General features: G+C 27.8%; 1 protein-coding gene across 1 annotated transcript; it reads left to right on the top strand.

Annotated features, from left to right (window-relative positions):
• Window positions 1–11,079: 11,079 nt before the first annotated feature.
• On the top strand, window positions 11,080–13,464 carry LOC105361010 (serine/threonine-protein phosphatase 6 regulatory ankyrin repeat subunit B-like). The gene is made up of 2 exons (XM_011498090.1): window positions 11,080–11,241; window positions 12,182–13,464. The coding sequence occupies exon 2, from the start codon at window positions 12,197–12,199 to the stop codon at window positions 13,442–13,444; it is 1,248 nt and encodes a 415-aa protein (XP_011496392.1). The 5' UTR covers window positions 11,080–11,241; window positions 12,182–12,196; the 3' UTR covers window positions 13,445–13,464.
• The last annotated feature ends 73 nt before the right edge of the window (window positions 13,465–13,537 follow it).

The following is a 13,537-nucleotide window of genomic DNA, read 5'->3' on the forward strand; positions in this document are numbered from 1 at the left end:
AAGATTGTGTAAGTATATATGTGAATAATTAAATTTCCATTACTCTTTTTTTCTAATCATTTGATTTTTTTTTTTTCTTTTTTTTTATAAACATGAAAAAAATTTTTTATATCTTTGAAATTTTCCATTTTTATATTCACGTTAATTATTAACATAATTTAAGTATATAGTTTTACAAATCTTTTATGATTGCTTCTTGCCGATGACCAAAAACTGATGTTTAAAAATTAATAAAGGAAAATTTTACTGATTTATTTTATGTAAATTCAAAATAATCAAAACAACAAATTATATTGAACGCAGACGCATCTTTTGCAAATAAAAATAATTTATGTTTAAAATTGAATTAACATGTTGTACTTTATTTTCTAATAGATTGAAGTATATTTATTGAAAAAGTAATTAGTATTTAATTTTATATAATAAGTTTGAAGGTGTAGGCAAAATTAAATTATTCAATACATAAATAAAATTAATGGTTTATTTTCTTATTTTCTAAAAAAAAAAAAAAAAAAAAAAAAAAAAAATTCATTGAACTAATACAAATGATTTGATATAATTGGAATATTTAAAAAATAATCAGTTTACTATTTTTCTATAGAATATAAAGTATTCTAATTGGAAATATTGCGGATATTATTACTCAGAATTCGAATTAAGTAAATTTATACAAAATAACATCCTCGTCTTATCATAAAACTAATTAATCTATTATCTGTACAAAAAAAAAGCCCTAACTATATTTTATTTATATATAAGTAACGTATATATATTATTTCAATGTACCAAATGTGGTGTTTCCCATTTAGATTTTTATTCAATTTGATTTTTGAATGTTATGGCTTAATAACATGGCTAAATAACATTCGAATATGGATTAATATTCTGTGGCGAAAAAAATTTAGGACATTAATTTCTTTTTTCACTTATTTAATAGTTATTAATATATTTTTATAAAGCATTTATTGAACGTTGGATCAAACTTTTATGTACTAACATAATCGTGCTAAAACGAATCAAGTATAAAACTTGCAATCGATGTTCTTCAAAAGTTTTTCTTGTAAGTATTCATTTCACATTTTGATTAATTAAATTCTCAATTCGATATATATATATATATATATATATATGTATATATATATATAATCGAAAAAAATTAATTTATATAATTTTTTAATTAAAGTATTTCAGAATATTTTTTAAAATACAATATTTGATTTCTTTAATGTGCTAATATTTTATTAATTTCAAGTAATAACATTTTGTTATTGCATTTAAGCTTACACAATTCTGTTGGAGAAACGTCAGGTTTTCAAGGCATTTAACCGGTTAATATTAACTTAGCACTTTAGTTAATACTATTCGATTAAATTCTATGTAATGAAAATTTTTGCGTTTAATTAAAATAAAAAAATAAACAGTTATTAATATTTTACAAAGAAGGGTCATTTTATTTAAAAACAAAATCAAAATCTAATTAATTTTTTTCATTTTATACTATGAATTTCATAGTGTGAATTCAATGAATATTTTATTGTAAATGATTAATGAAAAAGTTTTTTTCAATTTTTTCATAAGTTCTGTTAACGTAGTGAAGTAATAGTTAATTATATTAATTCTATAAGAATAATTAAATTTAATTAAAATTTAAATTGCTTAAGAAATAAAAACTCATACTATGATAACATTCCTTGTATTTAAAAATAAAAAATATTGTTAATGTTAATAAAAATCAGATTTAAAATAAAATTTTACAAAAATTATTTTAAGCATTTTTAAAGCTATTAATTATTTGTTAATATATGTATATAAATAATAACATACGTTATATTTAATAGTGTCACGAGTAGGCAAAAAATAAATTATGAAGATTTATTTTTGTAAATCTTAATTAGGAATGCTTTCTATTTATGGATTACAATAATACGAAATTAGTTCGTATAATACTTTTATGCTATAGTTAATAGAAACAAGAGATTTTCATTTATTTGCACTATCTTATTGGTAATTTTTCTATAAATACAAAAATATTTTTTGTTTTTGAGCGTATAAACTGAAAAGTACATTCATATATATCTAGGTATAAGAAAGTAAAATTTTGAAAAAGCAATTTGTTATTCCTGCACATTCAACAAAGATAAAAAATTCTGTAATCTAATGTCTAAAATTATTGTATAAATTTTAATATTATTACAACATAATAATGTAGAAAATTATAATTGAACTTCAAAATTAAATCTTTTTTAATTTGATAAAAAATAACGTTTGAATTCGGATATATTTTTATAATATTTTGTGAATTAGTTATTTTTTTTTAGTATTCGTTTCCTATATTTTTGGCCGAAACTAACGTAATATATTTTTAATAAAACTAAATGACAATATTTAAATAATATGTGTGTATTTAACAATATTAACAAATTCATAAGGTTATTTTCGAGATTTTCTGCTGCATTAAAAGATATTAATAATAGAATAATATCTATAATAAAATAAATCATATTAAAATTCAATTTTATTTGTAGATAAATACTGAAAGCAGTATTTGGGCTTTTAAGTTTTAGAAATAATATTTATAAGCTTCATAATTTATGAGCAAGATTTTTTTACGCCCGCAAATAATAATTCAATGCTGTTTAAAAGTTAAAAAACACTTTACCATTAATATTTGATTAAAATTTTAGGAAACGGCAATATAAAGTTCTTTCAGCTTCCATTATTTATTATTTAAGAAATTTTTATAACCAAATACAATTAGAATTCTACGATTTATGTTTATTTATATTATTTATGTTCGATTCTGACTTCTTTTCTAATATCCATAAATGACAATTTTAGTCAGTTTTTAAATGTCTAGTGTTTATTCGGAGCTCCGCACATTCGAAATAGCGGATCAAATAGTTTCAATTAAAGTAGCTTAATTGAAGAGTATAATAAACAATGCTTTATTCGCAATAGAAATGCAACTGTTTTGTTGCATGTAAATTGGTGTGTGCGTGTGTGTACGCATATATATATATATATATATATATATATATATATATATATAATGTTTATAATAATAAGTTCACGTTTGTCTAACATTTATAGGAAAATGCGCGTATATACGTTTGCATACATTTGGTGCAGGAAACAGGAGCAAGTCAAGAGAGAGGAAAAACCGTTATGCGAAGTTGTTCCATCGTGTTTCTCGCTTTCTTGCCGTTCCCTGACTTTTACATACATCAACATAAAGCGCGCCTATTTAATTTTACCGTTAATGCGCTCGCAACCTGCCCTTTCAATTCAATTATGCGATATTACACGTCGATTTCATATGAATTTTTCATATGAATAAAATTTGCCTCTCTTTTATTTAAACAACGATATTTTGAGAGAGAACTGTTATCCTTCGCGTTTTCACAAATATCCAAATATTATTGTGTAGTGGTTAGATACGCATAGTGTCAGCAGTATCTCTTCTACGGTTCTGTATTGCTTCTACGGTTTGGCTCTTCTGCATTTTCTGAAACCCTAATCGTCCTGAGACAAAACCGAGCAAAGTATTTCATTTGTATCCTTCCATTGACAGTGACTGACGTATTATTATTATTATTGGATTAATAATTACGTTAATTTCCTATCTCGCGAGCGAAATTGCAAAATATTTTTTTTTAACATATTATAATAGCTGAAGTAGTCTAATAGACGAGTGAATATAGTATGGATAAAATTTTAGATGACAGTAACGTTGTAATACGATCGTAAATGTAGCCTCATATCCTATATCTATCTTCCTCTTAAAAATGCATATTTAAGATTTACTCTGTTGAACTTTAGCCGTTATTCAAAACATTTAACATAATAAGTTCTTATAGAACAATGTACGAACATTTTAAAGCATTATTACTCTAATATCCTGGTTTTATCATATCCTAGTAATTATTAACTTTTATGCCTATGAAAATAAGAATGCATGAATTTAATTTTATAAAGTTCGACTATATTTTAAATTCCTTGGAAGACAGCATCTTTTTATCAGATATTATAGATAATGTAAAGAATGTACAATGGCAAATAATAATTGCAGAGAAGCGGTTAGAAATATTATTTATATACACACACATATATATATATATATATATATATATATATATATATTTTACCTTAAAATTAATGCCAATTTATAAGGAAATTTATAATTTAGAAAAACCATGACCCCAATGTAATAAGGAATTTGTATATGGGAAGCATTTTAAATGCGCATCCGTATAATCGTCTAAAAATTTTTAAAGACATAGAAAATGTATTTAATTGTTGAAGTAACGGAAAATTTAAGAATGCAGTTAAATTTTTAGAGTACAAGTAGTAAATCTATATAATGCAGATTAATAGACAGAAATTATCTAACAAACACAACTTTTAAATATAAACAATTTTTTCTATTATAGTTCATAAATTTTCACTCGATTATTATTTCCACTATAATGGTATATAAACGATGAAATAGAATTATTGTGCAATTTCGAAATATTATCTTCTTTATAATCTTATATCATTTATTGTATTAACTTTTCGATAAAAATGTCTTAGAAATTAGATTATTAATAGATATAATTATTAATTTATAATTATTTATAAGTATTAAAATCATATAAAAACCATGTATTGTAATAATTTTCATGTTAAAATGATTTTTCATTCAAATAAATGTATAGCGTGACCTTAAATACTTTAAATATATTTAAAATATTTTTTGAGTAATAACGTTCCATAAAAAATTTGAAATAGTATTTTATAAGATAATATGCAATCATCGTAAAAAGATATTTTCTTGAAGATATATAGTGTATAAAAATTAAATATGAAATTAATTTCCAGAAATATTATTTTAACAAATTACATAGCCATAATAAAAATATTATATATATATATGAATTGAAATTGAATGACATAAATGCTATGTAAGTTTAATTGTTTTCTACAAAAATTCTATTTATAAACAAATCTGTTCTACTAATTCATTATTACTATTTGTAATAGTATCGATTATAAGTTATTCTTATACAAATCTAATAAATTGTATGATTTTTGTTTGAGATGGAAAAATGATTGTATCATAATGTTACGATAATCAGAAAAAGACAGACGATTTAATAATATTGAGTTAAATATAAAAATTCATTTATAACATATTGTTAGTATACAATAATGTATTATGATACATAAAAAAGTTATTAAATATCAGTAATTTTTCAATAAAAAAATACTTTATTCCTAAGGTAATTATTATTTTTATTCATTAATTTCTCTCACTCTCCATTCGAAATATTGGATATTAATAATAATTAACATTTGATATTTAATAATAATAAAAAATTCTTAAAAACATCTGTAATAAGATTGATTTTAACATATAATTTTTCTTTTATACAAAATTTAATTCAAATTTATAATAGAAATATCTCTAAATCGCAAAATAGACTGTTTAAACATACACAGACACACACACACACACACGCACACACACGCGCACACACACACACACACACACACACACTCAAAACATAAGACTGTGTACGTAAATATGAAGTATATAATATCGTATTTCTGTATATTTTATATTTTAAATAGACAATATTTTATATATTTTTTCTTCTTGTGCATTAATTCCTTATATTATTTTTAAAAACAAATGACGAAAAAATTTATCGAAATAGCAATTAGCTCTTTGGTATTATAAATATAAGGTTTATTGGCTGTTGGTAATGATAACTGTAATAGCGAGTTTGAAAAACTCAAGCCAACGTAATAATTTCGATCAAGGTATCTAATAAAGCAAATAGATATTTTGCAAAAAATGTTCACGCTCTTCTCGCAATATATTTATAAAATTTTAAATATCCTGAAATATATAAATTATATATCAGCTGAAGTTACAATCTATAATAAATATTGTACCTGTTTAAATAAGGACAAACATTGTTAAAAAAAAAAAAAAAAAAAAAATGTAACTATATTGTAATTATCAGAAACTTAATATACATTATATAAAATCTCAATGCACTATTGTTAAATGAAATAGATTAATTTGAAAGGATAATAATGTTATAAAACATAATTGCTTTCATTTATTGATGCTACAAAATCTATATAAAAGTAAATAATGTAAAGACAAAAGTTTTATACATCTTCTTTTAAATAATTTATTTATCATAAATATGATATTTTCTATTACATAAGGTTAAAAAGATATATATATATATATATATATATATATATATATTAATTTGGAAATTTAAATTTTATGAAGATTATATTAAAAATTTACAGAAATAATAATAATAAATATATGCGAGGTACGTACGCGCGTGTATAATTGTTCTTTGCTGAAGTATTAAATATAATTGGTCTAGTTGAATTAAGGACTTTTAATCGATTCATTAATCAGAGGAGTAATCTTCAATACCAAATCATCGAAAATAGTTGAGTGGCAAGAGCGGTGAGGGAGAGAGAGAGAGAGACAGACAGAGGCGAGGCTAAAAGTGAGGCCGCCGCGCATCAGCGAGACAGATAATCGCTTCTAAAAGTATCTTGGGAGTCTCGTGGCTGGCAATGAAGCCCCAGCATCTGTGCACTTTTCGCAAATAGCCGCTCAAGAGCGCGGCGTCCTTGCCTCCGGATTGCTCACCTCCGGCGGCGCTTTTTCTCCTCGCGACTTTTGCTCTCGGTTCGCGCTTTCGCTCTCGGAGCCGACTTTTATTGCATCCGCCACCGCGAGGCTGCGCCGTTACGGCCCTCGCCCATTCAACTTTGCGCGTGCGCACTTTTTCATCTGCCGCACTTTTTTCAGCCTCTTTGCTCCTTCACCCCGAGGCCTCGGCCATTTCTCTTTATCTTGATTATTAGTCGACGTTCTTCCTTCTCGTTTTTGTTGTGGGCTCGCAGAGCGATTCCAACTAGATTCCAACTCGAACGAAACGAACGGCAACAATATATCTTTAATATTCCGTGGAGAATCTGTTTTTCTTTATTATAGAAATACTTTTTTCATGAACAAGGACGCTAATTGTCTTAATATTTCCAGCAGTTAAATCTATGTTCTCTCGTTTGTTCTTTTTTGGTTGATATTAATGTCGTTGCACTGTTTTTTTTTTTTTTTTTTCGTTTTTTTTTACTAATTAGTGTATATTATAACGTTATCATTCGTTCTTTCTATCTATAAGTAAGAGAGACAGAAATTTTTTTTTTTATTTTCATCATTGTTGAAGTGTACGGATTTTCACCAATTATAATATGATTAATTTAAATTTTTCTATATTCTTTAAATAGGTTAATATATAGTCAAACTATATTTGCGTGTAATGTATTAAAATATTTGTGAAATTAAAATTAAGTATGTATGGATTATATGACATTTATTTTTACAAGTATATCTATGACATCTTTCTTATCTATCAAATACATTATTAAACAGATTGCTCCATTTAGTTCACTGCCAATGCAAATATAATTTAAGATAATTTAAGGACATTTTATTTCATGACATTTAACTGCGAATTTGCTTTTTGTAAAAATAATGCCGAACTTACAAAGATTTAAAATTTTACATTGACATTATTACAGCTGTTAATGCTTTTGAATATGAATGTGTAGAGTTCTTTTTTCGTATTGTTAAATAAATATTAATATATTTTCCATGCATATTGTAGTAAATTAGGATTTACAACGATTTTATACAAATTATATCGAAACTGATAACATTGCATTTATGTTTAATTTTCAATATATTTATATGGCATAATTAATATTTTTTTATCCATTTTTAATTAAGAAAATTACACTAATAATAATAATTATGGACTTTATAAAATATAAGCACAAATGTAACGGTAAAATAATATTTGACTGTATGCTGGATAAAATTCAACAACTATTTAACTAAATTTCAGATTTATTGTAATTCGTTAAATTAATAATAATAATAATAACAATAACAATAACAACAACAACAATAACAATAACAATAATAATAATCGAGTATGTATGTATCTATGTAATGCAGAAATATTTTGTATATTTTGTATATTTTAGTTAATTTAAGAGTATATAGAAAATATTGTAAATTTAGCGAATTCTGACCTCACATATGTGTGTTTTTCATGTTAACATCTTGTATAACGAATGAATAAATACAATCGAAAGGCTTATAAATTTATATATATATATATATATATATATATATATATATATACTATGCTCGCGCGCGAGAACATTGAAGGAGATCTAAAATATATCTCAATGATAGATAAAAATCTACAATGAAGCTGCACTATCGGCAGTTACATTTTCAAATAAAATATCCTTTTTATAATCCGCCGTGCGTTGAGTTTTGCTCAGACTTTAAAATGTTTATAATAAATACATCCTATGAAATAAATATGCAGAAAATATTAAAATACCCTTACACGTAGACAATTTAAGAGCAACGAAAAATCACCGCATACTTACGCAACCATGGGAATATAGACTTAAGCTTTAAAAATATAACTGCACAATATTTTACATTATTTGGAAGATATTTTATTCACAAGGAGCTCGCTCGTTGATGCACGCATTCAAAATTGAGCACTCACTTAAGGGTTTAGTTAAATTTTCGCTTCGCCGCGTATATTACAAGTCGGGCCGATATCTTGTGAAAAAAAGCCTTAGATAAATCTCACGGCAGCAACCCGGAGGGGGTCTTGTCTGTCGGATAAAAACCATTATTTATATGAGTGTAACCGAAGCCCTTTTGCAATCGATAAATTTCACTCATGCGTGTCTGTGCGCGTGTATGCATTATTCACGGAAAGTGCGCATTTTTCGATTTGCCCGACGATATTCAAAAGATTCACATTTTTGCGGAGATCGATATTCGTCTTTTTGTCTCGTCTAGTTGCCGAGGAGGAAGAAAATGAAAAATGTTCTTATTACGCATTGCGTGTACTAAGTGGATGCTAACGAAACGGTCACTCGTCTCTTTCCTATATAAAACACCAATAGATCATAAATTTATTAGAGTCAAGTTTTATTGGAACACCTGCATGTTAAATACATTGCGGAAACTTTACTACTCCAACGATTTATACTATTTTATTATTTATGCATTTGACCGGTCGCGTAAATATTCCCATTCCCGGTACACGTATTATCGTCTTGTACAATGAATACTTCTGTGCCTCAGTAAAATATAAAACAAAATATTTGATTGGGCGTTGAATTCAAATTTGATGATATTTTTGAAAAGCCAAATAATAAAGATCGGGTAAAATTACTATTTAATTCATGCTCTATTGTATCATATAATTATTTTCATATAGTATGCGTTATGGTTGGTTTTGCCATATTGGCGCATCGGTTGGAGGAAGCCCCTTGGCTGAGGATCGACACCTGCACGAATCTCCGAGGTGTATCTTTGCTCCTTTGAGGACTGTCAGCCCCGAGACTCTGAAGCCGGTTTCCACCTTCCACATTCACTTCGTCCTGGACGCCCAGAGCTTCCCCGGAATCCCTCCTCCTCACCACTCCCGATTTCGGGATGCTGCTTCTCTTCTCTTTCGCCTCTCTTTCCTCCGATCAAAATCCTCCATCACTATCCTACTCTCTCTCTCTCTCTCTCTCTCTCTCTCTCTCTCTCTCTCTCTCTCTCTCTCTCTCTCTCTCTCTCTCTCTCTCTCTCTCTCTCTCTCTCTCTCTCTCTCTCTCTCTCTCTCTCTCTCTCTCTCACCCCCTCTCTCTCTCTCTTTAACCATCCCCGAATGTATTATTACACCATGTCTATTAATGCTCGTCCTTAATAATTAATTTTTCAATTAGCCCCATTATATCCCCATTATAGTAAATACTACTCACGTTTTTTAATGAAATATATCCCACACTCACAAGTTACACGAACAACTCTTTCTTTTTTCTTTCGACAAATTTTTAATTAATAAAGATTAATCTTAAAGCTTCCGATGTAATAAATAACTTATACAATATTTTCAATGATCAATAATTAATTATTTAACAATTAATCTTTTTTTTTAACTAGTAAAGTAATGACAGTCACGCGAAAACAAGAGAATACTTATGTTTATCATACAATACACGTCTCTTTCTAATCAATAAAAAGATTTACCAAGCTCAATAAAGGGGATGATAATTTATTTATTTCTAATATATCTCTGCCTGCGTGTGCTTGTGTCCGTCGTCTGTCAGTCTATAGTCTACTGTCATCGTGGTCATCGTCGTCCTATGTGTGCGTGTCTGTGCGACAGTATATATTTGACCATATATAGCAGTATATAACGTGGATGTATTTTTTAATTCTTTTTTCACGTGCATGGATAGTCAAATAATATGGAGTATACCAATATTATTTAATGTTAATTGTTATTATCAAATAACCTCATATATCAACTAAATTGTCAAATTGAAAAAACAAATGATTAGCTTATCTAATGTTTGTTTTACTTTTTTGCGGTTGACAGGTGCATTCTAAGGAATAACATATTAATAGAGAGATTTGCGTTGTTACATTACTAATTATTTGAATATATCATTACTATTATTATTATTAATATCATTTGTCATTTTCTGATTATAACTGCTATTATTACTATTGACTTTTACTTCTGTCATTATCTTAAAACAATTATTACTACTAATAATAATAACAATGACAACAGGATTGTTGATAGAAATAAAAATAATAATAACAATAATAATAATAATAATAATAATAACAACAACAACAACAACAACAACAACAACAACAACAACAACAACAAAAATAGAACCAAATAGCACATAACTAATATGCTTTGTATGCATTATTCAATACGATGCTCATATAAATTATTCTTATATTTACTATTAATTGTTGATGTAAATACAATTATAATTGTTCATATTATTCTATTTGAAGCCATTTGTTTCATGTGTAATTAATTACTTAGAAGCTACATTAGATTCCGCTATTATTGTAAACGACATTTCAAGATTATTGGAAAATTCTAAAGGTATATTTCTTAGAATGAGAATAGTCGAAAGCAAGTAAAAGTTGTTGCATTTAAAATCTTCCCAATCAATCACGTGTGTAGTATACAATTAAATAAAATTGTAATAAAGTTTTTGATAAATACAGTACATGAGAATAATCAAGTAAGTCCATCAAATGGTTCGCTTTTGCAATGGAACGATAAATCAGTTGCTACTTACAAACAAAAACTTATTCAGGTATATTTTTATAAAAATTAATAATATACTTTCGAGATTAATAAATCAATCGTTTCGATTATACTTATTGAAACTCAACCCATTCATTGATATAAAACTTAAATTTAAAAATAATAACAACATTTTACACTTTATATTGATTAATACAGATTTAATACTTGTTTATTAAAAAAAAAAAAAAAAAAAAAAAAAAAAAAAAAAAAAAAAAAAAAAGGGGCATTGGGGGGGAGGGGGGGGGGGCGAAAAAAGAAAGAAAAAACTTAAATTTTATTTCGCTTTAAAATGTAATTACGCACAAAATACAAGGGATGTCGAAACTTTGTAAATTAAATGATTAATCGACATAAAAATTGAATAAATTTAATTTCATGTATCACTTAATTTTAAGCAAAGTGTATTAATATTTAGTACGATGTCTTTATGATTTTACTTATAAAATAATGTTCAATTGATACATATTTTTATCTTATATCTATTTGTATTTCTTCACTAATATTGACATAGAGTCGTAAATATAAATTGAAACTGTATAAATCCTAATCGCTAAGACACAATTGAAAAATAATTATTATATCAGTGAAAGATTTATGTAAAAAAAAAAAAACTATTTCTATGTAAATATAGAAATCAAACGTGTATTCAATTAACGAGAATAAAATTGATAATCGAAAATTGAAATCCGTCGTATTTTATTAATATTGAATTTTAACATTTGCAATTCTTTAGTTTTTAGAAATTGTAGAATATCGTTAAAATTCATAGAAAATTTTTTATCTAAAGAAGCCGATAAATTCTAATCAACGAAGTGAAATTGTACTCGAACGAAGGTACTTGAATTTATTGTCTTATTAAATGGAATGCTGACTGACGAATGAACAATAATGACTTCGATAATGATCTTGGCTGTAAGATGACGCTCTTGAACTTTGACTTATTTTAGAGACATAAATGAAGAATGGACCAATATAGAATCAAACGTAGTTCGGGAGATCTGATTGGATTGATTAAGAGGAACGACGAGAAGGGTGTCGAGGCTCTGTTGCTTGAAGGAATTAATGTGAATGCCAGGGACAATGACGAGGTGGGTATGGTCGCACTTCACCACGCCATCTTCGCGAACAACGTGCAAATCCTGAAGCTCCTACTGGAGCACGGCGCGTACCCGGACGATGCTACCTACGGCGGCATACGTCCGTTCGACGTGGCCTTCGCCCTGACGAGGGTCGAGCACCTACATCTTCTTATCCATCACGGGGCTCGCGTCAATATCAAGCTTTTCGAGCTCTATCGTTGTAATAAGCTGCCGCGCAAGTTTGGCCAACTATTTTACACTCACGTGGAATTAAGGGATCGCGACAAGCACGGCTGCAGCATATTGCACAAGGTCGTGAAGTACGGGGACGTAGAAGGGTTAAAGACAATTCTGAGGAGAGGCGCTGCCGTGGACGAGCGGACATTAAACGATGGAATGACGTCGTTGCACATCGCAGCGAGAAATGGTCACCAGCTCTGCATTGAGATACTGTTAGGACAAGGGGCGAAACCTAACCTCAAAGACGAGTTCGGCTTCACAGCCTTGCATCTCCTCATGATCGCGTCGATTCCCGAAGTCGACAAGGTGAAAGCACTCGATACGCTGCTCGACTTCGGCTGTGATATGAATTTGACGTGCAACCGTAAAAAAACTGCCCTCCACTACGCCTTCAAGCACCGTAGCGTCGACTCGTGCATAAATCTCATGAAACATATAGCCAAGATTCATCATAATCAAGATTCTATTAGCAATTATAATATGCAGTTCATTACGAGTAACGAGAGATTGAGCACTTATTATGTTAGTTGTCTCGATGAGTTGGATAAAATTAAGGTCGAAAGAATGTCTCCCAAGATCACGTTGTACCAACTTCTAATGTACAATATTCGTGAATTATTGCAGTACACGCGAGCGTTCAATGATTACAAATGCTTCAAAAGTCAAAGATATAATAATCGTTATCCCATTTATTACGAGAACCTGGAGAGAAAATTTCATTCGCTCGTGGAAAATCGAAAATTATTGGATAGTGCATCTATGGGCTTGTGCATACTAATCAAGAGAATTGACTCAAACAGTATTATTACCCAAAAGATTCTTGGATTCTTAAAGACGGAGGATTTGAAAAGTTTAGCATTAATTTGCGAATGGAATAGAGCGCGAAAGTAAATTACCAATATAGCTAGCTGCACGAGATGTTTTAACTCGATACATTATTAAATATAAATGTATATTGATTTTCAGCGTAATTACAAATGAAAG

This window comes from Ceratosolen solmsi, unplaced genomic scaffold, assembly GCF_000503995.2.
Source record: "Ceratosolen solmsi marchali unplaced genomic scaffold, CerSol_1.0 scaffold14, whole genome shotgun sequence".
In the NCBI taxonomy this organism is placed as follows: domain Eukaryota; kingdom Metazoa; phylum Arthropoda; class Insecta; order Hymenoptera; family Agaonidae; genus Ceratosolen; species Ceratosolen solmsi.